Source organism: Rhipicephalus microplus, chromosome 1 (assembly GCF_043290135.1).
Source record: "Rhipicephalus microplus isolate Deutch F79 chromosome 1, USDA_Rmic, whole genome shotgun sequence".
NCBI classification, from domain to species: Eukaryota; Metazoa; Arthropoda; class Arachnida; order Ixodida; family Ixodidae; genus Rhipicephalus; species Rhipicephalus microplus.
The window spans coordinates 62,889,236-62,916,166 of NC_134700.1; the positions used below are offsets into that span (position 1 = coordinate 62,889,236).

Genomic DNA, 26,931 nt, shown 5'->3' on the forward strand with positions numbered 1-26,931 from the left:
TAACAGTGGACTGTACTGTACATCTATTTGTTCGTTTGAAATAATCAAAAATCCGTTATGATTTGAACTCAATTTGAATGAAATTCAAATACTTTGATACTTGTTCAAATATTCACACAAGCCATCTTTAAGCTACTCTATTCAAAACAATAGATATTTAAAAAAAAATGTCAGGACTTGTATGAGATCTGCATATTATGGTTCAAAGCATTCAGCATTGCTCTAAACATAGTTAACTGCTTTATTTGTGAAGAAAAGGCTGCTCAGTTACATTTTTCTGCTGTGGTTGCACCAAGTTGGAAGCCTAATATATCATTTACATGGCAGTAAAGTGAAGCCTTTGGTATAGAAGACCTGTTGGACACCTTTTTTGTGCTCTTGCAAGATGACTGCAAAATACTCAAGAAATGCCTGCCACAGCTCTGACCCTAGAGTTTCCCAATCGACCACTGCACAAAGATAGCCCAGAAATTCAGAAAAAAAAAAAATACAATTCATCATGACGTCCTTGCATTCCAGTTTACATTTGCAGACATTTGCTGGCTTCCTATCAAATCTCACCAGCTGGAGAATATGCAGCGCTGCATATTGGAAAAAGGTGTAGTATCGAGGCTGTGAGCCAGCACCTTAGTACTTTCCACAAATCGTGCACACTCTCTGGTACACCTTCATTCGATCTAAAGTATGCGCTGTCAGACTGCATTTTATTGTGCTGCACGTCAGGGACAGTGGCTAGGTGGTGCCTTGTCAAGCACTGAGTGAGCCTACTGCTGCAGGAGCTGCATGGAAGAGCTGCGGATGTTCCTGGAGAATGAGAGCTGGGAGCTCGTGCCTGTGAAACCCTCATTCTCCATTTTGCAACTGCAGGTGAATATGCACCTCACTTCTGTTTAGACCGCATGCAGTGAGCAGGAACAGGGGTTGAGGCATGCCAGTGTGCTGGGCATCTGCACTGTTTGAAGCAGGAGGAGCTCGATGTAGGCATCTTGGTGTAATGTACTTGGGCAACCAAGAACACGAAGAACTTTTGCACCTGTCTGTTCTAAGTGTTTCCTTCTTGTTCTGGAATTTGAAGGGGATCGCAAATTAGTTCGATATATAAATAATTTGATATGAGAAATATGCGTATCTAAGGCTTATGCTAATTCATTGCAACTCTCGAAATGGCTGACGGAAATCATAGTGGGAAGCCAGCGCCGTGCAGGGAACGCGCCTACTTTTTCTCCGTGCGCGCCTAAAACTTACACATTGGCCGCCCTGGCGAGCTGGCTGAGAACCAGTTAGTAGCACAGAGCCACTGCAAGGTGTACTACGGGCACGTTTTAATGTAACTCTTGTACGTGTCTTGCGCGCTGAAATGCATGTTGAACGTAGTGCGGCACTACCCCTGGCTTTGCCCAATGTGCATCGGATTGTAGGTACTTTTGAATGCGCTAGACCAGCGAAGAATTAGACTCTTAGCTGAAAACTGTGACACAGCGAGCGAGCAGCAATGCCAGCGATTGTTCTCCATTGTGGTTTCAGCGATGTGGTACGTGTGGTCGGATACTTTCGCGAGACTGTGTTGTTGAGAGGACAGACACGGTCCGATGTGAAGTACGTCTATGATGCGGAAGAAAGTGCTATCTTTCGACGTAGTGCCAAGCATTGTAGGGTGTAAACTTACAGGTAAGTGTGTTCCGACAGCTCTTGCGAAGCTCGACGTAGCGTGAAAGTCGCTTGTTACACACTAGCTTTGAAGTAAAATTGGTAGTTTCTGAGGCAGCATTCGGGCCAATGACAGCTGTTTTGAGCGAGAACATCACATTTACATAGTTGGCAGTTCTTGCACTATATATTACAGAAGCTGTTTCGCCACGCACTTTCATTTATGGTGCGTTCAACGGCTAGCATGAACACACAGAATGCTCGTGTCGCAGTCTTTAAAATAAATGTTTAATTTGATTGATATGTGGGGTTTAACGTCCCAAAACCACCATATCATTATGAGAGACGCCGTAGTGAAGGGCTCCGGAAATTTCGACCACCTGGGGTTCTTTAACGTGCACCCAAATCTGAGTACACGGGCCTACAACATTTCCGCCTCTATCGGAAATGCAGCCGCCGCAGCCGGGATTTGAACCCGCGACCTGCGGGTCAGCAGCCGAGTACCTTAGCCACTAGACCACCGCGGCGGGCAATATAAATGTTTAAGCTCACGATGAATTATGCAATGAATGTCTGTAAAAGGCCAGTGTAAAGCAGAGATTAGCGGTGTTAGCAGAAATGCAAACGTGTTGCAGCGGTCGTTCTTTAACGAAGTCGACTTCCCGTTGTCTGCAGACCGTTCACAAGCTTGCGATTGGCTATCGTCTAAACATGATACCTAAAAAAAAAAAAGAATGCCTTTGAACAACTCGGTATTAATTGACTTTCTGGTGGTTTTGTGGTTGACATGCATTATGTGGTCAGTAATGTGACATGCATAGATCATCACAGTTTTTGTAGCAGACATCGTCTTGTAACTGGTCTAGAACTGTGCACGTGACAGTCAAATATGATACTGTATTTACTCGAATGTGACGCGAAGTTTTTTTTCTTTCAGATTTTTGCTACTAAAGTCGACCCTCACGCACCGAGAACCAAAATTCAATTTTTTTTCTTCCTAAATGTATTGAAGTGTCACCTCTTGCGTTACAGTCGTGGTCATGCTACATTCGAATAAATACAGTGTGAAATACAGTTAAACCGCTTTATAAGAGGCACTGATATAAGAGACCAATGAGTATAAGGGACATCACTGAGCCCACAGTAAACTACGGGTGAATAAGAAAATGCATACGAGGTACCCTGCTTATAACGAACACCACATATAAAAAACAAGATTTCTGTCTGGAGCATGCCTCTTATAAAGAGGTTTAACTGTATACGGCATGACGTTTACACAACCGAAGTTTTCATGTGCTTCCTTGAACATTATCAAGACAAGTTTTAATTAAAAGACATGTGATATCTTCAAGAGCGCCAACCACTGTGTCTCGGTGGAAATCGACCCCGGAGGAAGTCAACTATGCATGCTCTGGATCATTTTTCGACTTATTAAACACTCTTTGTGGTTGTGGCATTCGTGAGTGCAACAGAAACACCGGTCTCGAAGCTACTTTTTTCTCGTCCGATCATTGTGCACGGTGGCAGGGTTCACGTTAGTATTTGTTTGTATGCCCGAATGTTTCCAGCCGCGCTCAACAGGTCGGCGCTCCACGTTTGCGGAAACTCCAGCGCTGGTTCCCCATTAGCGTTGAAGGGACTGTCAACCACTCGAAAAACTTTTTTTGATTGTGGATAAATGAGAAGATCGCTCATTACGTCGGTGCCAACGAGCATGCGTCGGTCCCATAACAAAGGAATTATGATTATAACTTTATGTTGAAAGTCAGCAAGAAATGACTGCTAGCGTCACCCAACAGCGAGGTGATCAATCCACTGGTAGGACAAGAAATCCTCGCAGGTAGACTTATTTTGCTTATAAATAAGCATGTACATATAATCTGAAATTGTATATATTAAGCACTTGACACAGCTTGAGGCTGCACAAGACTAATTTTTGCTTTTTTTTCTCCCACGCTCAATGAGGCGCCTTGTGGCACTGCCGGCGGTGTGTTCTCTTGCCTGCACACCTGCCTGCAAACGGCAGAGAAATGCAAGCACGGAATTGGCTGCCACTCAAAGAAACAATAAAAAAAATGTTTGTGTGTATTAAGCAACCACTAAGATATTTTTTTTAATAATAAACAAAACTTGGTGATGCCTGTGAAAACTGCACACAGTTTAAGTTTTTGACTCTGACTAGCAATGCAATTGTCATCGCCTCCACTGACCAGCCTTGTGGGCATTGATCCCACCGACGGAAGGAGACTGAACACAGATAAAAAAATCCTGTTGTAAAAATTTCTACAAACATTCCAGAGAAACTGCTGCAAGGTTAGACACTTCAGATGGTATGCTTTTATTGTGACACAGAACAGAAAAATCAGTGAAGGACGGTAGGCAGTCTCTTTAACATGATGACTTGCTCACAGTATGCTTAAGAAAAAGGTGGCAACATCTTTTGCAAGTTACCGCAGTTTATTTCACATGAAAATAGTCTGTAGACTTGCCCTTCTTGCCCTTTGTGTGCTCTCATGTTCATTAAGTAATCCTCATGAATTGAGCAATAAAGCTTTCAAATTAAGCGAATTCAGCCCCTTCAGCCACAACACCGGTGATTGACAGTGAGTGCCGATGCAAGCTCTGTAGCCCGGTAAAATGCAGTTTTGCAGCAGTGTTAGCATCTTCATAATGGCGCAGGCCCAGTTCTACGACATGGGCAATGTCAGCCACGATATCAGCATCGACACAGTCAGAAACAGTGATTTCCTCAGCGGCACCGATGAAGCTGCTTTTTGTACAGTGAAACCCCACTAGTACGTACCTGCCGGGGATGGCAGCATATAACTACGCATGAACGTACTACGCAATAAACACCGCCTACAAATTTGCATCCCCTGACATGCGCCATCATCGCCAACAAAAGAAGAAACGCAGTGCAGCGGGAGATATTGCCTAAAGTGCTCAATGCAAAGTCATTTCTTTTTTTTTGCCAAGGTACAAAAAATTTCTTACTCTCGAAGAAGTGCCCGATAGCACGCGATGGTGACACCGATAAGCATTTCGAAACCACCGTAGAATCCGACATATGCAGTGTGGTACAGCGACAGAACCATGGAGGAAGGAAACAACCTTCCTTTCTGCGTGGACCGAACGGACACAATCGACTGTCTGTGATACAGTTGTTCCATGGTCTGCTTCTAAGTAAAAACTGATGCAGTTTTCTTCTTTAAAACGCGGTACAGTTGCAGAGAACCAAATTGTTTACTGCATAGCTAGTTGCATACAGCACTTCGCTCACTCTGCGCACACCATGACTGCCGATCCGCTTGCTGTACAGATTTGGCAAGTAGCCTGCTGGGTTAACGCGGTGCCGAAGAGCTTTCCGCAAGTAATGTGTTCTCCGCGATGCTCTAGCAGTCCTGGCAGCGGACAGAGGCGCATTTCGGCTGCCACTAAAGAAAAGTGCAGCATGGTAACAACAGCGCTACGCTCGCTCTCCGGTGCGCGTGTTGGCATAATACAGCAAGGTTTCTCGGTGCCCGCGATCCACAACGCAGAACTTCGTGACAGCGAGCTGCTTGCATTTCTGTAAAGTAGTGCGTGCTTGAACACGATTCTTGCAAAATGAAGCGGCAGCGATCGACGGACCAGCTCGTTCACATAGCTGCCCACTAAAAACATGCAGTAGGCCTAAGGGTACGCTACACCACCTGCATGCCTGAGGAGATAACGGGGGATGCTTACTGTGATAAGGCTTTTCGACGGCAATAAGTCATACCAGCGTGTTTGCCGGTGGTCGGCACCTAGCCCTCGTTTTTAAAGACTGTAGTCTTTCTTGGGGACCTTCAATGCAAAAATTTTAATCTGTCCGTCTGTTTGTCTGTACATTTGTCTATTTATCCATGCTTAACGGTACCCTAAACTGCATCAAAGTGACCAAACGATAATCCAAACGGCCGACCCCATCCGCAGCGCCCACCAATATTGCTCAAGGTTCAGCGTTCATACTTGTGCGATTGTCAATTAAAAAGCAATATTGCACACATCTGAGGCACTATAACAATGCGTCAATATTATGTATGTGTATTTTTTACTAGAAAAGACATATGTAAGTAATTTTAATGATCGTAGCCTTTATAATGCTGCGCTGGCTATGCAACACTTGCACGAAACGGCAAGTGTTTCCAACGCTTTGCTAAAATAACACTGTGGTGGCACCTACCCGTCGCCTTGTGTTCTGTACTTTATTACCCCAGAGACGGGTGCGCCCAGCGCGCGCCCTGTTTTCCAGCCTAACTGCCATATAGCGCTCATGTCTCACGTGTGACGTGACTTGATGCACTCTTTTGCCTCCGCTGCACACTTGAGGCAATCTAGCGCAGCGCCTCCAGAATATCATTCACCAATTTTCTTGCGCAGAACATCAAATCAACCTTTCGTTCACTCTCTCCAGGTGCAAGACTATCGTCTTTCGACGACATTTGCGGTGTAACATGCAGATACAAGGCCAATTTTTTTTTCCCCGATGGTTACTTGTAGCGCCATCGCTGCAATGACCCGGAACTCAAAATAACTTACCGGCTGATCTTCGCACTTATCAACATGTTGGAAAACCGTTCACGGCACATTGTGGCGTCTACAAGTTTAACAGAGCAGTAAAATTTTGTTGCGCGAAATGTTATCGCGGTACGCAGTTAGTATGCATTAACCGGTTGGCATAGGCCAAACACTACGGCTTAAGCGGTTTGTGAATGCATTATAGTCTCTATGAGACTTGGCCGGGGATTTGTTGCAACTACGTTTTAATTGTTCATACGCTTAAAGTAGGTACACACTAATGAGGTTTGACTGTACTCCCGTCCGAGGTGGCACCCGGAAATGCTAATAAGCAGTAAAATTCACTGAGGCACCGTGCACCATTGTCAGCTAAGGTGATGGACAGTAAGATATTACTTGTCACCAAAGCCCATGAGAAAACTGCACGACAGTGCCTTGCTTGACGCCATTCCAAGCACCAGTCATGTCTTTTTATCGCTACATGTCTTTTTATCGCTACGAGTGACACAATGTTGTGTTCAACTCCCGATGTAAGATTCACCCGTAACAAAGCGAGCACTGCTGAAGTGCATAAGCCATGTGCCCCACCATTGACATCTCAGGGATGGCACAGGGGCTTTGCAGCAGCAAGCGAAAAGCAAGAGAAGCATAGCCTTTTAGATGTGTTTTTATAACCAATAATGTCAAATATGCGTTACTTGTTTGTGGACCTCGAAGGCCATGCTTTTCGGGCCCGCATGCCAATATGCACGAGCAAACAAGAAATGGAATGCGCACATCACGACGAGGCCGCCAAGTTGCTGCGCGTTCATGTGATTTTGGTGCCCTCGGAAATTGTTGGCCCCTCTGAAAACACTTTGCTCCCCTTTATTCCTTCCCTTGTCTTGTGTCTCACATATTTTACGTGCTACGTCATTAGTTATGTCTTACCAACACGCCCGACTTCAAACTCTTGTCAACTATCTTTTCTAGTACAACGGGCCGTTTTATCTGTTCTCCTCCTAACCTTTCTGCGACGGCTGCGTTGATAGCCCTCACCACTTGCTGTGCGAGTAGAGTTTCGTTCTACATGTGAGAGAAAATTTTCTCTCAAGAAGTTAGAATGCTCTTTGATGGATTTACCCTTTCTGTCGGACAAGGCATAAGAGTGTGCAAGGTTTTGAGGACTGAGTTCAGAAGGCAAGTGCGACTGCTCGGGCAGTGGTTGTCGCTTCAAGTTCTGAGAAGAGGGGACGATGCCAAGGGATGAAGAAAGCTTCATGAACTTAAGCGCATCATTCACCAGGCAACAGATGCCATTGGGCTTGTGATTTAGCACATCTGCGAAGTGAGGCCAAATGAGGACTAAGGCAGGATGAAAATTGCAAGAGCAGCGTTCACAAGCTGGAGCCGTCACAGTTGCCACTGGATGTGGCATAAACCCTTTCGTTGGACCAAAGTTTGCTGTTGAGTCGAGGCTTTCCATGCCTTTCAGACATGGAAAGCCTCGACTCAACAGCAAACTTTCCTTGGTCCGCTAAATTTCTGGGAAGGCAACTGACTTGGAACACGATCGATGTGTTTCAGCTGGTGTTGGCGGGCTCATCCATTCAAAGCAACGCTCTTCCAGGTTGCCGCTGAGAAAAGTGGAGGCCTACCTCAAGGACAATGCCCTTCCCGCTGACCAGGAAGGAGGGTTTGCCGTTTTTTTTTTTACAAGCTTTTTATTTCCAAAGCAAGTGAAGCTGTCTCATCAGTTTTCAAAAGCAACGACAACATTGTTGTTTCTAAAGTTAAATGTCAGGCAGAAAAGTTGTGTAAAAAGCTTAACCTCAGTAAACTCATTGGTGGCATAGGAAATAGCAAGAAAGTGTGAAAACACATAAGCCTGATAAACCATTTCTTGTAATCATTTCAGGAAATGGCACGTGGTAAAAAAGTGTTGCCTTGTTTTCACAAAGTAAGCTTGGCCTTTTAGCAGTAAACGACTCGTTTCTCATGAATAATTCTGGTCAAGTTCTTGATTTCATCCGACCCCGCTCTAAACGGCGCATGTGTGATTTTTTCATGAATGTAAAAGACCTGTATTATTTGTTGCCGCGTGAATCAATTCTTAGTTGTGTAGAAGAGTGCATTGACAAGCTTGGTGGCATAACATTTCAGAAATAGTCGCGGGTGCACCTCAGATCCCCACAAGTTTCAGACCTTGGAACAAGCCCTCCCTCATGTTGAGCCAGTAAGGCCTCGGAAGTTTGCTGTAGTTTCTCATCTACATGGATTCTCCCACAACTTGAAAAAGCTTGGGGAGCGGGCCAATGTAAAGGTGGTTTGACCTGCCCGAAAAAGCTCTCGTACTTGCGTATGAGGGTTGTTTCACGAACCAAGTTGTTCTAAAAGGCACAAAACTCTGTTTGTCACATGTGCAGAAAATATAATCTATCAGATACCTCTTTCATGTGGCAAGCACTTCATAGGACAAACTGGCCACTGTAAAAATGGTAGACTCCGTGAACATGCTTGTAACGTTAGAAATGATCAGGATGGTTCTTTGGCACTGCATTGCAGCTCGTGTGGCTGCAAACCACTTTTTCATTATACATCATTGTTGGTATGAACAAAGAAAATGACAAGGGAGATCATCGAGGCAGAGAGTATTAGTAGATTAGGGCTGAACTGCGTCACTACGCTCTCTCTCGGTCTTTGTCAAAAAAAATTGTCCTTCCTGTCATTGTAAGATTTTCGTGAATGGCAATTGTGGGTTCCTATTTTTGCACTTTGTACGCTCTTCAAAATAAATTTTGTTCGAAGTAAGTGCTCCCCTTTGTTCTTTCCCTTGTCCTGTGTCTCACATATCTTACGTACTATGTTATTGGTTATAACCTCAAAGCTTCTTGAGGACAACTGATGTTAGACGCTTGTTTGAATTTGTTTAATATGTTGATTGCTTGGTAGGTGCTTCCCACAGTCTGTGTGGCATAGCTTTTGTGCACAAATTTTTTGGCCCATGTGATTTGTAGCCCTTTTGCAGCAAAATTTGATCAGCACAAAGCAAGGTTATTTCTTAGATAAAGGTGCTATCCTCAGATTTTGGGTAAGCCGGACTCTTTGCCGTAGAAGCATGATATTTCTTGTTACAGTACTCATGCTTGTGTTACTATTGTGCAAAATGATCTACCATAGTATCATTTTAGAAGACCACATTTTGACCTTGTGGCACGCAACAGAAAAATTTTGTTGGGAGCTGCAGGAGCTACGGTTTCTGAGGTCACCGGCGAGAACTAGTGTGCCGCCAGGGTCACCTAGTGGCAGCCGGCCAGAGGCGTCTTTGCGCCTGGCCAGTGCTGATGGGCTGTGCCTGTTTGATGCCTCCTGCCAGCCATTCGTCCTGCAGCCAGAAGAAGAAGAGGAAGATCTGTTCGACGCTGTGGCCTCCAGTCCTGCAGTGAGCTCTTTTTTGGAATATATTCCACTCACTTGCCAACAGCAAAAAAGATGATGTGTCAAAGGGCCTGCTTGCTCGATTACCTTTTGAACCTTGTCGTAACAAGCTGAAAGTGGGGTTTGAAATACTTCCTCGCTATAATAAATTGAGATACAGTCAAACCAATTTTTAACTATCTCAGACACAACAATTTAGAGGTCATTGTAAACACATTTCAGTGCACAAACATGTTATTATGCTATCCATTAAAACTGCATTCAGAATTAAACACTTTGTAAATTGTCCTGCTTTTACAACAAAAGCTGCGTGCAAGGTTTTGGTAAAAATATGGCACACATAGAGTATAAAAAAAAAAAATTCAAAACTCGTCATGTAAAGCACGAGAGAGGTGCATGATTTTCCATAGACCACTCCAGTTTAGTTATGGCACAGATATCTCAGACTGATGAGCACCAAACATAGAGAATTGGGAAACTGCAAGCAAGGTCATTCAATTTTTAGTCATTTAGCTAGAGGCAGAAAAAAAACATCAAGAGGCAGCATGAAGCTTAGTAGTCAGCTTTTGCATTACTACAGTCTTTGGCGCCATTCTTCAAAGTTATGACCACCAACAATGAGCCAAACAGTACCTTGGAATGCAAGAAGCCATGAATTCAAAAAGGGTTAACTGCGATAATGTTTTGTCACGTAAAAGTTAAACCTTGGTTTCCTACATACACTCTGCGCAGTGAAAGCAACTGAAAAACATATTTCTAAGCAGTTTTTGTTCAAAGTAATACTTGGAACAACCTTACATCAATACTTGTACATTCTATAAGAATTTTATTACTGCCATGTTTGTCGCAGCCATGAATGTGGAGTTGACAATTGGACAACCTTGCACTGAACCCTTGAAAGCTTTCATGAGGCATGAAAAGTTTGAAAGCAGTTAATTTCTTTTCTTTTGTATTGTTTTTCTGATTCATTTTCTCATTTTTCTCTTTTCTTGATATCGTTCTTCACCCAGTGCCATTATTTTTGTTTGTTTATCTGACTAGATCTTAGTTCAGCTTCTTTTCCTCACTGTCGTTAAGCTTAGCGAATATTCAGCTGCTTTGAATATTCGACTGCTTTGAATATTTGAGCGAATAATGCAGTATTTGAATTCACTTCAAATGAAATTTAAAATATTGAAAATTTTCAATTATTCAAAACAAGCAAATAGCATGTTACACCTTGTAAATGTGGTTTCACTGCAATGTAGGGGGTGCTAAGCGGTGAAAAAATTTTTACAAGGGTATAACAGTTCGCATGTAATTTTTTAGAAATGGTTTCACTGCAGTGAAGTGATGCTAAGCCATGAAAACAAGTATCCAAGAAAAATTCGCATTACCATGAAAATATGAGATAGTTATATAGCACGAGAACAGAACAACGACAAATAGACAAAAAAAGAGACGAGCGCTAACTCCAACTGTGTTCATTGCGCTGAGCTCGAAAACATATAGAGAAGACAGTAAACCATCTGAAAAAAACCATGTGACAGAAAGAGCCATGCATGAATTGGGGAAAAAAACAAAAGCAAAGAAAAAGGCCAAGAAATATCTATAAGGAAACGAAACAGAAACAGAAAAGTAAAAGTACTATAACTACCGTATTTACTCCCATAATCCTCGCACTTTTTTTGCCAGAAAACTGATGCAAAGTTGGGGGGTGCAAGAATTACGCGGGGAAAACTTTCCACAAAAACGTACAGAGCGAAAATGAAAACTTAGTAGCCGCAAATCGGGATTCTTACACCAGCAACCTACAGCAAGCTTTAAGGAGTTCTCATTAGAACTTACCTCAACTATAAAAGCACAGCATCAACACAAGGCAAGATTTATTTGAGACACAAAAAGTGCATGCAAATAGTCGAGAATTGGAATACCATACGCAAAGCTTGTGGGCGTTGCGGGCGTGCAGTAGCGTTCGTTCATTGCTCAACTGGAGCCCTCAAAAGGTAAGCGTAGGACGTCAGTATTGGGCTGATGGCTATTTAACAGAATCGTCCGCAGTTTCTTTCTGAAGAAATAAAGTTTACCATGAACCCCAGTTTTAGTCCCACGGCAGGCCCAACGCGTCTTTGTGGCTTTCAGCTGCCGTCACCAGTAGCGAACACAAAACTCATAGACTCCGAAGGGCCTACTGGCGGCCCTGTTGCCGTCGTTTAGTGCATGATCTATCACTTGCAACTTGAAGCAGCCGTGTAGCTTCAGTATCACCCCATAACGTGCCAAGAACTTCGGCTTGGCTTGGATTGAATTGAATCTGCGTGCAATAGTACGCTTGATGCTTAAGAGATGGCGCCAGATGGCATGCACTATCATCATCAGTGGCTAGAACAAGCAGACAACATTATTGCGGCAGTTTTGGGGGGTGCGGTAATTACTCAAGGAAAAAAGAAATTGTATTTTTCTTGGGCGATGTGGGGGGTGCGAGAATTATGCGATTGTGAGGATTACGCGAGTAAATATGATACTTGCGCGCACCGAAACCTTCAAAGAACCTTAGTTCCTTCTCGGACACGGAGACACGGAAGGCTTGCTAATGCATGACACCTGTTCGCGTGCCATCTGCGCGGCCTCGACGATTACTCAAGTGCGCTCATCCCTGTGCTTATACAGCATCACTGTGTCCTTAAAAAGGGGCACACAGTTGCACTCAATGCAGTGCTGAGCAAGAAAACCATCTTTCCCGTTTCTAACATTGTTAGCGTGTTTTCTCAGTCGATCGTTCAGACACCTTCCAGTCGTTCCGACATAACAAGCACCGCAGGAAAGGGGGGTCCCATAGACAACTTCCAGGGAGCATGCCACATACCTGTTTCTATGCTGAACTCTACATTCTGTCGATGACTGCGTTTTCAGGGGGTTTGTAGATTTGGTGAGGCTGATTAATTTAGACGGTGCAGAGAACAGCACACGAACTCCCACGCGTTTTCCGAATTTCTGGAGCCTGTGTGATATCTAGTGTTTGTACGGAACAATGGCTATTCTTTCACCGTCTGTATCCGTGTTGCTCGGATCCTGTCCCTGCCTCTGCTCTGCCCTATTGGTCCACAGGATAGTCTCAGCCGCAGATGCTATAAACGCCTCGGAAAAGCCCGAAGCCATAAGCCAAGACACTTGAGCATTGAAGCTCGCAGAGATGTTGTGAAAGCACGACCTGTTCAAGGCATTCTCAAGGCAGGTCCGTGCTATGTCTCGCTTTATTAACTTGCTGTGAGCGGAAGAAAAAAGAAGCATAGCATAGTTATAGTACTTTTACCTTTACTTTTCTGTTTCGTTTCCTTATAGATTTTTCTTGGCCTTTTTCCTTGCTTTTGTTTTTTCTCCTTACTCATGCATTGCTCTTTCTGTCACATGGTTTTTGTCAGATGGTTTACTGTCTCCTCTATATGTTTTCGCGCTCTGCCTAATAAACTCAGTTGGACGTTTGCGCTCATTGCCTTCTTGTCTTTTTGCCGTCGTTTTGTTCTCGCTCTATGACTATCATCCTGTCATACCAACTAGCCCAAACTGCCTCACTTCTAAACTACCATGAAGCCCCACTTTAAGGTCAAGTGAAGATATCACCCTCACACTGATACATGTTTCTGTTTTGTTTTTTGTTTCAGTTTAAAAGCTTGTTATTCCAGCTTATATGCTTTAAGTATAGCAAATTCTAAAACGTAACATATTACAGAACTGTCAATGCTTGTGAAGTTTAAGATGTAGAAGTCATGTCCTGTATAATGAGTTAATATGTTAACGTTAATGTTATGGTGAAAATGGACAGCAGCATACATGAAAAAGCGACACGTTGCAATATTGCAGCTCTGCTTTGCTTATTCAGGATGGACCTGGCAGTGCTGAGGTGGACTCTGATGATTCAGACATTGCTGAAGAGCTGAAGCGGGACTTCGTCGATGAAATGACTGGAGATGCTCCCCAGCATAAGTGAGTGTAATGGAATGCATCTGTTGCTTCTTGGCCACATTGGCAATGACAAGAAAATGAGGAACATGCTATTAAATTTGTGTGCAGTGAACATTATTAATGTGACCGTGAAGGTCTCAATAGGGACGAAAATGGGGATGACCGACGGACTAACTGCTTCTGGTGGATAGGGCAAATTCTGCGAAGAAAAAAAGCAAGGCTGTTGTTTTCTCAGAACTGAATGCATTGCTTAAGAAATGTGGATTTCCATTGTATGATAAATGGGAGTCAGAAAAGACCACATTGTAGCCTGTCCTGCACTATAAGCATTTACGAGTCTTCTTAGCTTTATAATGTAAAAAACGAAGTGGGATCACAGTGGATGGAAAAACAGCTTACTGTTGGTAGGGGCCGGCCTTTGTGATGCCAGCTCGCGAAATAAAGCATCTGTCGTGGCTACCAGCCGTGTTTAGTAGTCAACACACTCAGAAATATCCAATAATGGAGGGCAACCACTAGCACGGTTGGTTGAGCATCAGCTGCATTAGGCTCAGTCCCAAGGAATGGCAAGTCATTTTTTTGCCCGCTTTAATAACTTGGTATGCAAGTGGCATGTACTGCGCAATAGTTAAAAGCTACAAATAATGCCCACTATGTCTTTCTCAGTTTCATGGAAAGTTCGGAAGAAGCACAAGTGCCTTGTCTTTATTCATTGTGGCTACTCCATCCTTTGTCTGCCTCATGGGCTGCTACCTTTAACTGTACCGGTGGCGCCGCCTATGGTGAATGGTGGCGAAAACCAGATGCACGAGGCCCTCCAAAATGAACCCTTGCCTGTTCACTTCTTAATACTTTGTAGTACAAGCTTCACTACAAATTAGGCTCAACAGTTTCTCGCGGCTTATTGAGAGCTGTGCGTGCTGTGCATGCACGAGGAGTAGTGACACTACACAGCGCACTAATGTTCGGCCGGAGAAGGCCTGGAAGTTCGTGAAGTGGGCTGGTGCTTGAATTGCGTGACCTCGCTCGCTGGTCTATACATTCATCTGTCCAACCATCTATCTGTCCGTCTGTAGCTGACACTACGTATATCTTGGCATAGCCGAGCTAAGGCACTTCATTTTGCTTTTATATTTGCAAAGCCGACACTGCTCCCCCGGATACCCATGGCCTTTGTCATGTTTATGGCTTTATGCTATTTGTTACGCTGTTGCCACTTTTTATCACTGTGTGTGCACATAATGCACAGCACACTTATGTGCATTTGTCATGCTTTTTTGTAGATGTGCACCTGATCTGTCTGTCAGCACAAATCAAATAAGTCCTCCTGCAATTTAACAGTCTCGTTTATTGAGCACCACAAACAGTATAACAGCAATACGTATTATGATCATAAGCTTGGTTGGAAAATACACAAATGGCACGTGTTTTTATCTTCATGCAATATTTATGGCATTCAATTGTACAACTAATGATATCAAAAAAACTGAAAGTTATCTTTTCTGACATTTTAGTGGGTCTCGCACAGCTAGACAATAAATGTTTGTAAGTACTGTGCTGATCCATAACTTCTGCAAAAGTGAAAGACCCGTAAGACAGACAGTCTTGTTTACTTCATTTTTCTTACGTGTCTTTCGTTCTAACAGAACATATGTGCTTGAGTAAATGACCAAAAAAAAACATTTGCACAGTTTTTCTCTTTCTTTTACAAATTTCCAGACATTCATCAAACACTTTGAACCACATTATAATCATATTGTCACGTGGTCGTGATGATCTTGAAGGCAGCACACTATACGACGAAGATGAAACTCTTCATTTGGCCCAACTTGTGGCCGGTGAACAGAAAATCAGATTATAGCAATACACACTGGCACCGATAGCGGTGAATAGAGCATCTGCCGTCGATCAACTGACAAGCAGCAAAGGGCGTCGAAATTTATACATGGGCCATCGTACATTTCAGCATTAACCCAAGCGGCCACAAAGTTTCAAAAGAATCTGTAATGTTCGCGTTGTGCTCACAATCTTAACAAAATGATCTACTACAATTGTGAAGCTTCTAGAACACTGAGTCGTGGTTTGCACTGACTGTCGCTGACTGTCTTTGTGGGAAACCGAATACAGCAAGAGTGAAAATAAGACACGTGTGGCACTGCTTTATCTTTACAAGCATCGTCTAGATGCATAAAGCAAAATGTGGAGGAAAATGCATGCAACAATAAATAACAATAATAAAGCAAGAATGTACAATGAACAGTAAGCACAAGCAAGAATGCACACACATGTTCGCTAACGTGCATGATACTGCACTTCAGTTTATGTACGATGCCGTTCAGAGTTCGTTATGCCATCGGGGACAACCTCATAGTCAAGTGGCCCGAGACGTCGAACTACTCTGTATGGTCCGAAGTACTGTCACAGAAGCTTTACACTGAATTCACAATGACGTATTGGCGTTCATACCCAAACACGGTCACCGTTCCTGTATTCCGCAAATTTTCGTCGAAGATTGTAACGTCGGCTGTGGGTCGTCTGTTGGTTCTTGATGCGAAAGCAGGCGAGTTGCCGGGCTTCTTCTGTGTACTGAAGGTAAATGGTGACGTCAAGGTTTTTTTCATCAGTGACATTAGACAGCATGGTGTTGAGCTTCGTTTCCCGGTTCCTTCTGTAGACAAACTTGTATGGAGACATCTTCATCATCTCCTGCATGGCAGTGTTGTATGCAAAGGTCACGTACAAAAGAATGGGGCGTCCCACGTCTCGTGTTTGATGTTCACGTACATGACGAGCATGTCGGCGATGGTCTTGTTTAGTCGTTCGGAAAAGACATTGATCTGGGGGTGGAATGCTGTCATCCGGTGGTGACTTGTGTGGCGGTATGCCAAGATCGCCCGAGTTAGGTTGGCAGTAAATGAATGACGTACCTCTGTCGGTGATGAGAACCTCTTGGGCATCGTGATGTAAGACGATGTTCTCAACGAAGAACTTGGCTATTTCAGCGGCACTGCCTTTGGGTAGAGCCTTTGTTTACAATAACGTTTGTTCACTTTTCTCATGGTAAGAACCCCATGGTATGTTTAGGAAGCTCACTGTAGCAGCGCTGGGAGAAGATACTTTAGAATCGTATTCTGATACGATACAAGATGCTTGGGCTTGGAGTATTTTGTTTATTTTATTTATTTATTTATCGATACTGCAACTCTCAAATAGTGTTTCATCTGAGTGGATATACATTTGTTAAGTTCGCAAATTGGCAAACAAAATAAAAATAAAATGGATAAAGTATGTACAGGCAGGCTTTCAGAAGATAAAAACAAAGAGACTATGATTTCAATAAACAGACATAAAGGCATATAATAAAATAATATCAGCGCTGCATTCGATATAACCAACAGCATAGAATATACACTACAGTGACTAAAATAAACAGCACCAGTGTGTGTAATAAGAGTTTGCACACTCTCTGCTGAAGCTGCGTAGCACAAAGATTCAAGGATGAGTGCAAAACAACATGGTTATAAGATTATTACATTTGGTATTTGTCCGGAGAAAAAACAAATATTTGAATGTGTTATTATTAAGGGTGGAGAATAGAGTCAGTGTGAAGACGTGCCTCTGCCTTGTGGCATATTTCGTTAGAAAATGAAGTATCTGTGAATTTTCTAGCCTAAAGTAACCTTTAACAATCTGAAACAAAAATTTCACTCTCGATACTTTGTTTCTCTGTGTCGGAGTTGGGAGGCTGGCTTTTTTTTTTTATTTAATAAACTTGTTATTTAGGTACGGCCAAAACTGTTATAAGTAAATCTAATAGCTTTATTATAAATTTTTCGATTTCGTAGACATTCTTTTTAATGTGAGGGTACCAAGTTATAGACGCATAATGTGAGGGTACCAAGTTATAGACGCATAAGTTATAGACGCACGTAGGTTGAACAATTGCCTTGAATGCACTAAGGCAAACGGCTGGAGTGGAAAGCTTGAGAGGTCTTGTAAGATAAAAGAGTTTGTAATTGCACAAGCTTATTACAGTTTTTATACCTATGTCTCATCTAGGCAAGGTCATGTGAAATGCGAAGACGAAGGAACTTGTAACGTTGTGCCTCCTCCAAAAACATTATTGGCAGAATATGTGAAATGAAGAGGGTTACCTATTTGAGCAACTTTCATAAACACGGTCTTTTTTTAAATTCACTGACATCTGCTATTTATTGCATCAACGAATGACATTTTGAAATGCAACATTCAAAAGGATTTGGTCTGTACAGGATGCAGTCATCAGCATATAACTTGACGTTTACAGGTATACCATGTGATATATTGTTTATAAGTAGCAAAAACAGGAGTGGCCCAAGCCTTGATCCTCGGGGAACAGTCGAGTCAACCGGTGCTGCATGGGAACAATGATCGTTGAAAAAGGCATAATATTGTTTCTGATTTGAAACATAAGAGAAACCTAATATAGAAGCTGAGTATTTTTAAGAATTAAATTCAATTTGAATAGCAACTTATTGTGAGAGAGTGTATTGAAAGCTTTAGCAAAATCCATTAAAATTGCATCTACCTGTTTTCTGGAATTTATAGCTAGTGCAAAGTCATGAGCTGTAGTTACTGACTGAGTATAAGTTGAAAATCCTTTCCTGAATCCGTGTTGTGAACCTGACACAATATTGTGCTTATGTAGGAATTCAGAAAGATACCTATGGATTGTATGGTCAAGCAGTTTACAGGAAGTTGAAATTAATGAGATTTGGTGATAGCTAGTTACATACTGGGAATTTCTACTTTTATGTAGGAACTTCATTTTTACAGTTACCAAGTCATCCATAACTTGACCATCTTGCAGAGATTTAGAGAAGATAACTATTAGATACTTTGAAACCCATTGTGCATAGCATTAGCGGGCGAGGTTGGGGGGGTCAGCATAAGCATGAAAAACAAAAGAGATCGAACAGGCAAGGAGGCGCAGGTGTCGGTTAGCGGGACTGCAGTGGATGATGTAGAGGGTGCACTTATTGCACGGGAGGCAAAAAAAAAAATCAAGATTTTCACGACTGAAGTTGGTGTTCATTGCACGAGTAAATGCGGTAAGCAGCAAAATTGACTGAGCATCGTATGCCGTTGTCAGCTGAGATGCCGCACTAGTAGTTGTCAACTGTCACCAAAGCCCACGAGGAAAGTGTGCACGACATTGTTTTGCTTGATGTCATTCCAAGCACCAGCCATCAGTAATGAAGCGAGAACTACTGAAATGCACAAGTTGAAAGTGACAACACTAACAACGCTGTGCACAAACAACAAATGACCATGCACCTCACCATTAACCATTGGTATCTTGGCAATGACACAAGGGACTTAGTAGCAGCAAGCGAAAAGCAAGAAAAAACTAGCCTCTTAGATGTGTACTCTAAAACCAAAAACGCAAAAAATATGTCATTAAGTTGTGAATCTTAAAGGCCGCACTTCTCGGGCCCGCACATTATCATGCGTGAGCAAACAAGGAAGGGAATGCGCACATCGAAAGGAGGCCGCTAAGTCACTTTGCATTCATGTGATTTCGGTGCCCTCGGCAATTGGCCCCTTCAGAAACACTTTGCCCACGCGTTACAACCTACAGCAGCTCGCTCATCACATGTCAGAGCTCTCACAAACGCTGTGCAGCCAACAAATTACACCACCTTTTTGTCACCTGCGCATGAGGAGGTATCGAAATTTATTATAACCTTGAGCAATCTTACTTGTTACAACTTTGAGCAAATGAGCAATCTTTGTCAGAATAAATGCACTTTCTGGGCTTTAGCCTTGCGCAGCATTCGATATATCGGATGATACACTCTATGGGAGTTTGATATACATGTGCAACAGTTGCTTAATTTTGCATGGGATGTTGAAGCGGACTTATTAACTGTTCAACGTAACGAATAATTCGATATATCCGAGTTCGATATATTCAGGATCGACTGTATTATATTTATACAGTTCCTTTTCTAACGACTGTAAGATTTGTTGTTATGATTTGCTTTATTATAATGTGAACTCAATTTCGCTGTTTCATTAAATCGTAAATAGAATTTTTGTTACTGTCAGCACTCTTAGATAGTTTTACCATGGGCCTCAGCATTGTCTGAACAGCAAACTCACTCTGAATATAGACATGTAAATAGTAGCGAGGATGCAGACAATTAAATGTAAGAGAAGGAATATAGGAGGATGCTACAAAAGACATGTTACAGTTCACAAACGGGAAAAGAACTACACAGAGGCCTAGGTAATGTGGGGGATGCAAACGGAATACAGCAAAAAGAGAACTTGAGCTAACAATCAAGTTATTATCAAAAAAGCTGTTGCATAATTTAGAACAAAGAAGAAAGGCGTAGTACTCTGAAATATCATCTCTTACTTAAGTGCTTTTCTTGTTGCATCTACGATTGACAAAGGTGGTAAGACGGTTGTTAGAATCTGTTGTGTCTTCGCGGTTTCTGTGTGTGTGTGCGCGCGCACCTGTTGACGCCTCAGCTGGCCGCCTGCACCACATCGGACTTTTGCTACTACCACGTGCGCATCGTTATCTGGCTAACACTACGCTGCCTATAAATACGTTATACACTTTTGAATAAAGGGTCTTTTCATTCTGCTGTCTACGTGACACATTGCTGGTCCGGCGCTGCTATGCGCACACCATGGCTATGCTACAGTGGCGACGAGGATGTTCACCACCCATGCAGTGAAAGACGACCCTGAACCTGACACTACGAAAAATCGAGCAACCAAGGCGATCATGGCTCACCACCAGCTTCCGGACTTCGAAGAGAGCTAAGATAAGTGGACGCCATACCTTATCAAAGTCGAAGCATACTTTGAAGCGAATGCCATTGAAGATTCAACTAAGAAAAGAGCATTGCTGGTTGCTGCCTTAAGCACGCACACGATACAAGTGCTGGCAGGGAAGGTGGCTCCACGCAAGCCGAATGCGCTGACTTATGAAGAAGTCGTGGCAGTGTTGAGTGAGCATTACGACCCCAAGCGACACGAAATCACAGAAAGTTACAAGTTTTTCAGTCGGTGTCAAGCGGAGGGTGAGCCCATTAATGAATTCCTGGTCGACATTCGCCGAATAGCTGATAATTGCAATTTTGGCAGTGCATTAAATCGCATGCTACGAGATCGCATTGTGTGTGGTGTCCGGTCAAGTGCACTACAGAAGCAGCTACTTGCGAAGCGGGAATTAACATTAGAAGACGCTGAAGCGATGGTCCTTTCAGCGGAAGCTGCAGATAGTGGCGTGAAAAACATGAACAGATCTGGATTGACACCAGTGTTAAAAGTACAAGCGTATCAGCAGAAAACACCGCAAGACGAGAGACGGAGGGCTACACGTCAAGAATGCTCAAGGTGCGGTAGTGCAAAGCACAATGAGAGCGGTTGCACCTGGTCTGATGCTCGCTGTTATCGCTGTGGAGGACGCGGTCACCTTGCGAGGAAATGCCGAAGCCGCGGTCCTCACGAGCAAGGAACAGCAAGCAGGGCACAAACCAACATTCTCACGGGGACGGAAGGTTCGACAGACGACGAACACGAAGCAGCGCACATCTGGGCCTTGGCCTCGGAACGGAAGAGTTGTCTGGTGCCACTGATTCGCCGAACGTTCTCTTGGTGTGGTGTGCAGCTTACCATGGAAGTTGATACTGGGTCGCCCGTTTGTGTTATGCCACGTCAACTGTACGAGAAGCACCGCGACCAATGGCCGAAACTGAGACCATCCAGTGTGAAATTATCCTGCTACACAGGACGACTGCCAGTGCTTGGGGAGCTTGCGCTGAGTGTTTCTCATAAGGGAGTGACGGCGGAGTGTGCGCTGACCGTGTTAGACTGTGCGGAACCAAGCCTCTGTGGTCGAGATTTAATTCAGCTGCTGAACGCCGCTGGTGCTCCGGTGGTTCGCGTTGCAGGAGACTCTGAGCCCACAGAACAAACGGGCAAGTCCAGTGTGAATAGCATATTCAACGACTTCAACGACGTGTTTTCCAAGGAACTGGGGCTCATCACAGGCCCTCCGGTCAGTCTGCACCTAAAAGAAGGCGCCCCACCTAAGTTCTGTAAGTCCAGACCCATTCCATATGCGCTACGCGACCGCGTGTCACTTGAACTTGATCGGTTAGTGTCCTTAGGCATGTTATCACCGGTGGCACACTCGGAATGGGCGTCACCTATAGTCGTAGTTCTTAAAAAAAGACGGCGCAGTGAGAATCTGCGGTGATTTCAAGGCCACAGTGAATCCCGCATGCGCCACTGAACAATATCCCTTGCCTATCATTGAAGATATGTTTGCGCAACTACACGATGGGGATTGTTTCAGCACACTGGATTTACGGGACGCATACAATCAAGTGGCACTGGATGAGTCGGCAAAGAAAATTTGCGTCATTAACACACCAAAAGGGCTTTTTTGCTACAACCGACTGCCTTTCGGAATAGCCTCTGCACCCGCGATATTCCAAAGAAAAATGGATGAGGTTATAGCTGGTCTGGTGGTTGCACAAGCTTACCTTGACGACGTGCTCATTTCTGAAAAATCAAGCGACAGTGGTGAAAGGCTGAAAAACGTTTTGGAGCGGTTTCGAGAGAGAGGCGTAAAGTTGAGACACGATAAGTGCAAGCTGCGCAGCCCAGCAGTTACCTATCTCGGGCATCGCATCGATCGCGATGGGCTGCATCCGACAGAGAAAAACCTCGATGCTATCATGCAGGCGCAGAGCCCCCGTAATGTCAGCGAACTGCGGTCTTTTTTGGGAATGATCACGTTCTACGCGAGGTTTCTTCCTAACATGTCGACCACACTTTTTCCTTTGTATCAGCTGCTGGAAAAGAATGCGCGCTGGCACTGGGAACAGCCTCAAGAGCTTGCGTTTAAGGTTGCTAAGCAAAGCCTCAAAGCAGCCAAGGTTCTCGTCCATTTCGACCCTTCGAAGGAACTAAAACTTGAGTGCGACGCGTCGCCATACGGAGTGGGCGCGGTCTTGTTTCACACGATAGGAAACATCCACAGGCCGATCGGCTTTCGCTCGCGTACGTTGACACAGGTGGAGCGCAACTATTCACAGCTCGAGCGAGAGGCACTGGCACTGGTATTTGGCGTAACTAAATTCCGCGACTACCTTCTAGGTCGGGAATTTACCTTGGTGACTGACCACCAACCGTTGCTGGGCCTGTTGAGGTCAGACAGGCAGACGCCCACAATGGCCACTGCCCGGATCCAACGTTGGGCGCTTCAGCTGGGGGCCTACCGGTACCAGCTGCAGTACCCGCCAGGACGACAGATGCTGAATCCTGATGCCTTAAGCCGCCCGCCGCGGCAAACTACGGAAACTGACGAAGACGGTGAGCCACCCGAATATGTACTCTCGCTAAACCAGCTGAACAACGGTGTCGTGACAACGCGTGAGCTGAAGGCTTTCACCGCTTTGGATCCTTTCCTGGCAGAAGTCAAACGGTACATATTACATGGGTGGCCCAGACACGCCAACGGGCTGGCAAGGGACATACTGCCATTTTTTGACCGTAAGCTAGAGCTATCCGTTGCACATGACCTTGTTTATTGGGGCAATAGGGTCATAATACCAGCCGAAGCAAGAGTGCAAGTGCTGCAGCTTTTGCATGAGACTCACCAGGGTTCACCGGCAATGAAATCTGTCGCGCGCTCTTTGTTTTGGTGGCCAGGCCTAGACAGAAATATTGAAGAGGTGTCTACTCAGTGCCAGAACTGTGTTCAAAATTTGCCGATGCCAACCGCAGCGCCCATTGTCAAGTGGCCGGAAACCGGCGAAAGGTGGTCCCGCATTCACATTGACTATGCGGGGCCGATCGGCGGAAAAATGATACTCGTCATAGTTGACGCCCACACGAAATGGCTCGAAGCCGTACCTCTGTCACATGCTTCAACGGAAACCACCATTAACTGCTTATGTGCCATTTTCAGCAGGTTTGGGGTACCACGCACAATCGTGTCCGACAACGGGACTCAGTTTTCCAGCCATGATTTTGAGGAATTCGTAGCAAACAACAACATAGTGCACCTCCGATGTGCGCCCTACCACCCCCAGTCTAATGGTGCAGCGGAAAGGGCAGTGCGTACTATAAAAGATGGCCTTCGAAAAATGAGGAGAGGAAAGCTAGAGGAGAATCTGATACGCTTGCTGTTTAACTATCGGAGGACGCCACAAAAGTGCGGTAAATCCCCAGCAGAGTTGCTCTTGGGTTACCAAATACGCTCACGGCTGGACACATGTTTTCCTCCAGCCCTTACAGGATCAAAAGAAGACCAAGAGGACTGGCTGCCGCTACCAGGAAGTGACGTATACGCCCGCAATTATGGTGCGGGGAGCAAATGGACGCCTGGCAATGTGAAGGCGACGTCTGGAGCGAGAATGGTGACCGTGAACACTCTGGACGGGGTCGTCCAGCGGCATGTTGATCAATTCGCCCGCGACAGGACTCGCCACCAGTAACAACTGCCACAAGTCCCAGTGAGTCAGACCCAGCAACGGAACCATCGCCTCCAGAAGCAGTAAGCTCGAATGCAGGCATGTCTTCTCGGCTCATTCCTAATGATGCTGGTTTTGCACAACGTGCATCACCGAAGATCATGGCCGTCCCGATGAGTACTGGTGTCGCCCAACAAGCCCTCAGGCGTTCAACAAGAGACTGCAAGACAGTACAACGCTTTCAATTCTAAGGGGGAAGGAATGTTGTGTCTTCGCAGTTTCTGTGTGTGTGTGCGCGCGCACCTGTTGACGCCTCAGCTGGCCGCCTGCACCACATCGGACTTTTGCTACTACCACGTGCGCATCGTTATCCGGCTAACACTACGCTGCCTATAAATACGTTATACACTTTTGAATAAAGGGTCTTTTCATTCTGCTGACTATGTGACACATTGCTGGTCCGGCGCTGCTATGCGCACACCATGGCTATGCTACAGAATCTGACTTGTATACTGTAAGTCAGTCTCATTATGTGTAAGTAAAGCTTACATCCACGAGGTTTGTCAGATCTCTGTGTGAAAGAAGCAAGACACAAAGCAACCCCGTCCTTGCATTCTTGAGACTTTGCTGCGAAGCGTCATGCAAGACAAACTTCGATAACGATACTGTAGCAACATTCAAATTTAACTGTAGCCACATTCGAATTTAACTGAAAGACACCACGCCCTTTGTGCATTGGAGTAGGCAGCAGAGCGCCGTGGCGACACACAAAGTTCATGGCACTGACACAGTTAGGAAGAAAGAAAAAAAATCTAGAAACAAAAGGTCAGCTGTACGTAGATGTTCACCCAGTTGTTTTTCTTGAGGTGGCTAGAACAGCATCGTGTGACTCTGCTTCACCTGTAGATACACGTATAGACCTAATCGCCTATGCTCACTGAAGCACTCTGACAAGAAGAGAAAGGAATGTCACAGTTGCTAATTCTCTTGTGGTGGCTTAGTGTCTACTGTATCAACTTAAGAATCAACGTTGAGCAGATGTTCGTTATTTTACTTGGTGGAGTTTCAACTGGCAGATCTTGTATCTTAAGATACATGATATTGTGACAATATCATGTATCACATGTATCATGTATATGTAGGCCGTAACAACATAATATTAAATATATCAGAAATACAGATACTCATTTTGCTAGACACATCGCGATACAAATACAAGATAACCTGAAGAGTATCTAAGATAGTATCTAAGTAGATAGTATCTAGATAGTATCTAAGTGTACGTGAATGGACATAATACCCTGGCAATTCTGAGCGTGTTAACACTAAGATACATGTATCCACAGTACTGCCCAGCCCTGCACTGTAGTGGGGCACTCCAGATAAATTTTCACCTTCTGGAGTTTTTTAACTCCACTCAAATCTAAGTTAGTGGGTGTTATTGCATTTCGCTCTCATCGAAATGGCCGAAAATCAAGCACGCAACCTCAAGCTAACAGCGCACAACCTCAGCCTGCTGAACTACTGTGGCGGGTGTCAGTGAAGTGCTTTCAGCGAGTTTTGATCAAGGTAAACTTCACTGACTTAGGAATCTATCTGTTTGCTCACAAGTATTCAATGAACAGAATTCAAACAAACTAGCCCTTCAAAGTATTTGTTTACCCATTGCCTTGTCTTGACGCAGGCACCACAAACCCACCACTCGGGCAGCCAACAGTAGCAGCCCTTTTGTCACGAACACGAGCCTCAATGTTTTGCGTCAGTTCGGTGAGTACTCTTGCAATTGTTGTCAATGGCATTCATTCATGTGACCATCTCTGAAAGGGTACTAGTCGTACTAGTGACAGCACAGAACAACTCACCCTAATGCTCAAGAGTTCTTAGGCAGACTAGTTGGTTCATCAACAATGTAGCGAAAAATTGGCCGCGTTTCTCTGTGCTTCGTTACAAATGCCATTGAAATAGGATAGTCTTCTGCCGATTAAGTGACCATTTATGTTTCGCCTTGTCGCAGACAGTGCCTCCTTTATGTTGAATCAGCTCCATCTGGATGGCATTGATAAACTAGAGGAGGTACTGTGTGAGATATAAGGCGCCATCTGGCAGTGCCGTCAACAAACATGAGCTTGTGCAGAACCCAGAGCTACTTTCAAGTGGCAGCACCAGATTGTTGGCAGAACACGCCACTTATGCTTACGTATTGAAGTTGCATCTCAGGTATGCGTAATGTTTGCTTTTTGATTGACACACAAGTGTTCACAAGTATGAACGCAGCCATCAGTTAAAAACTGCTGGGTGTTCAGCAACTACTTAAACTTTAGCCAGGTGGCTGAATTGTGTGACAGACAGACAGACCAAAATTTCTGCATCCAAGTATTCCAAGAAAGACTATATCATTTTTATAATGGGATTAAAAACACATAGGACACACTGCTGCGTGTTTTTTATCCCATTACCTGTGCAGTTTTGCTATGTTGTTCCTAATGCCGTGTCGTAATGTAACGTTCACTTTGGAGGGCAGACCAGAGATATTCGAAGCTAAGACTCCTGCAAAAGGTCTTGTGCACGCTGTCATGAGTTCCTGTGCACGCTGTCATGAGTTCCTCAGTCCTGCTGTGGGGAATGTACAGGTTTTAAAGGGACTGTCTACTTGTAAAAGTCTTTTGGATTGTGGTAAAAATGAGATTGCTTGTCCCATTAGCACCAGTGCACTTGCTTTTGTTGCATAAATGAGGAATTATATTTGCTGTTTGGCTCCGGAAGAGGTGGGAAAATGACACACCTGTCATCACCCAACAGCGATGTGCGTCAACCATTCGGTAGAGTTAGAAGACTCATGCAGGTAAGCTTACTATGCTTTAAAATGGAAATCTACAACTTGTACTTCATGCACTTTTTTTAG

General features: G+C 44.3%; 1 protein-coding gene across 1 annotated transcript in view; it reads left to right on the forward strand.

Annotated features, from left to right (window-relative positions):
* Positions 1-26,931, forward strand: part of Vps50 (vacuolar protein sorting 50) — a 243,954-nt gene that overhangs the window by 110,969 nt on the left and 106,054 nt on the right. The window contains exons 14-17 of the mRNA XM_037429998.2: positions 777-867; positions 9,413-9,607; positions 13,463-13,566; positions 25,714-25,796. Of these exons, the coding sequence (XP_037285895.1) occupies positions 777-867; positions 9,413-9,607; positions 13,463-13,566; positions 25,714-25,796 (473 nt within the window). The remainder of the gene's footprint in view (positions 1-776; positions 868-9,412; positions 9,608-13,462; positions 13,567-25,713; positions 25,797-26,931) is intronic.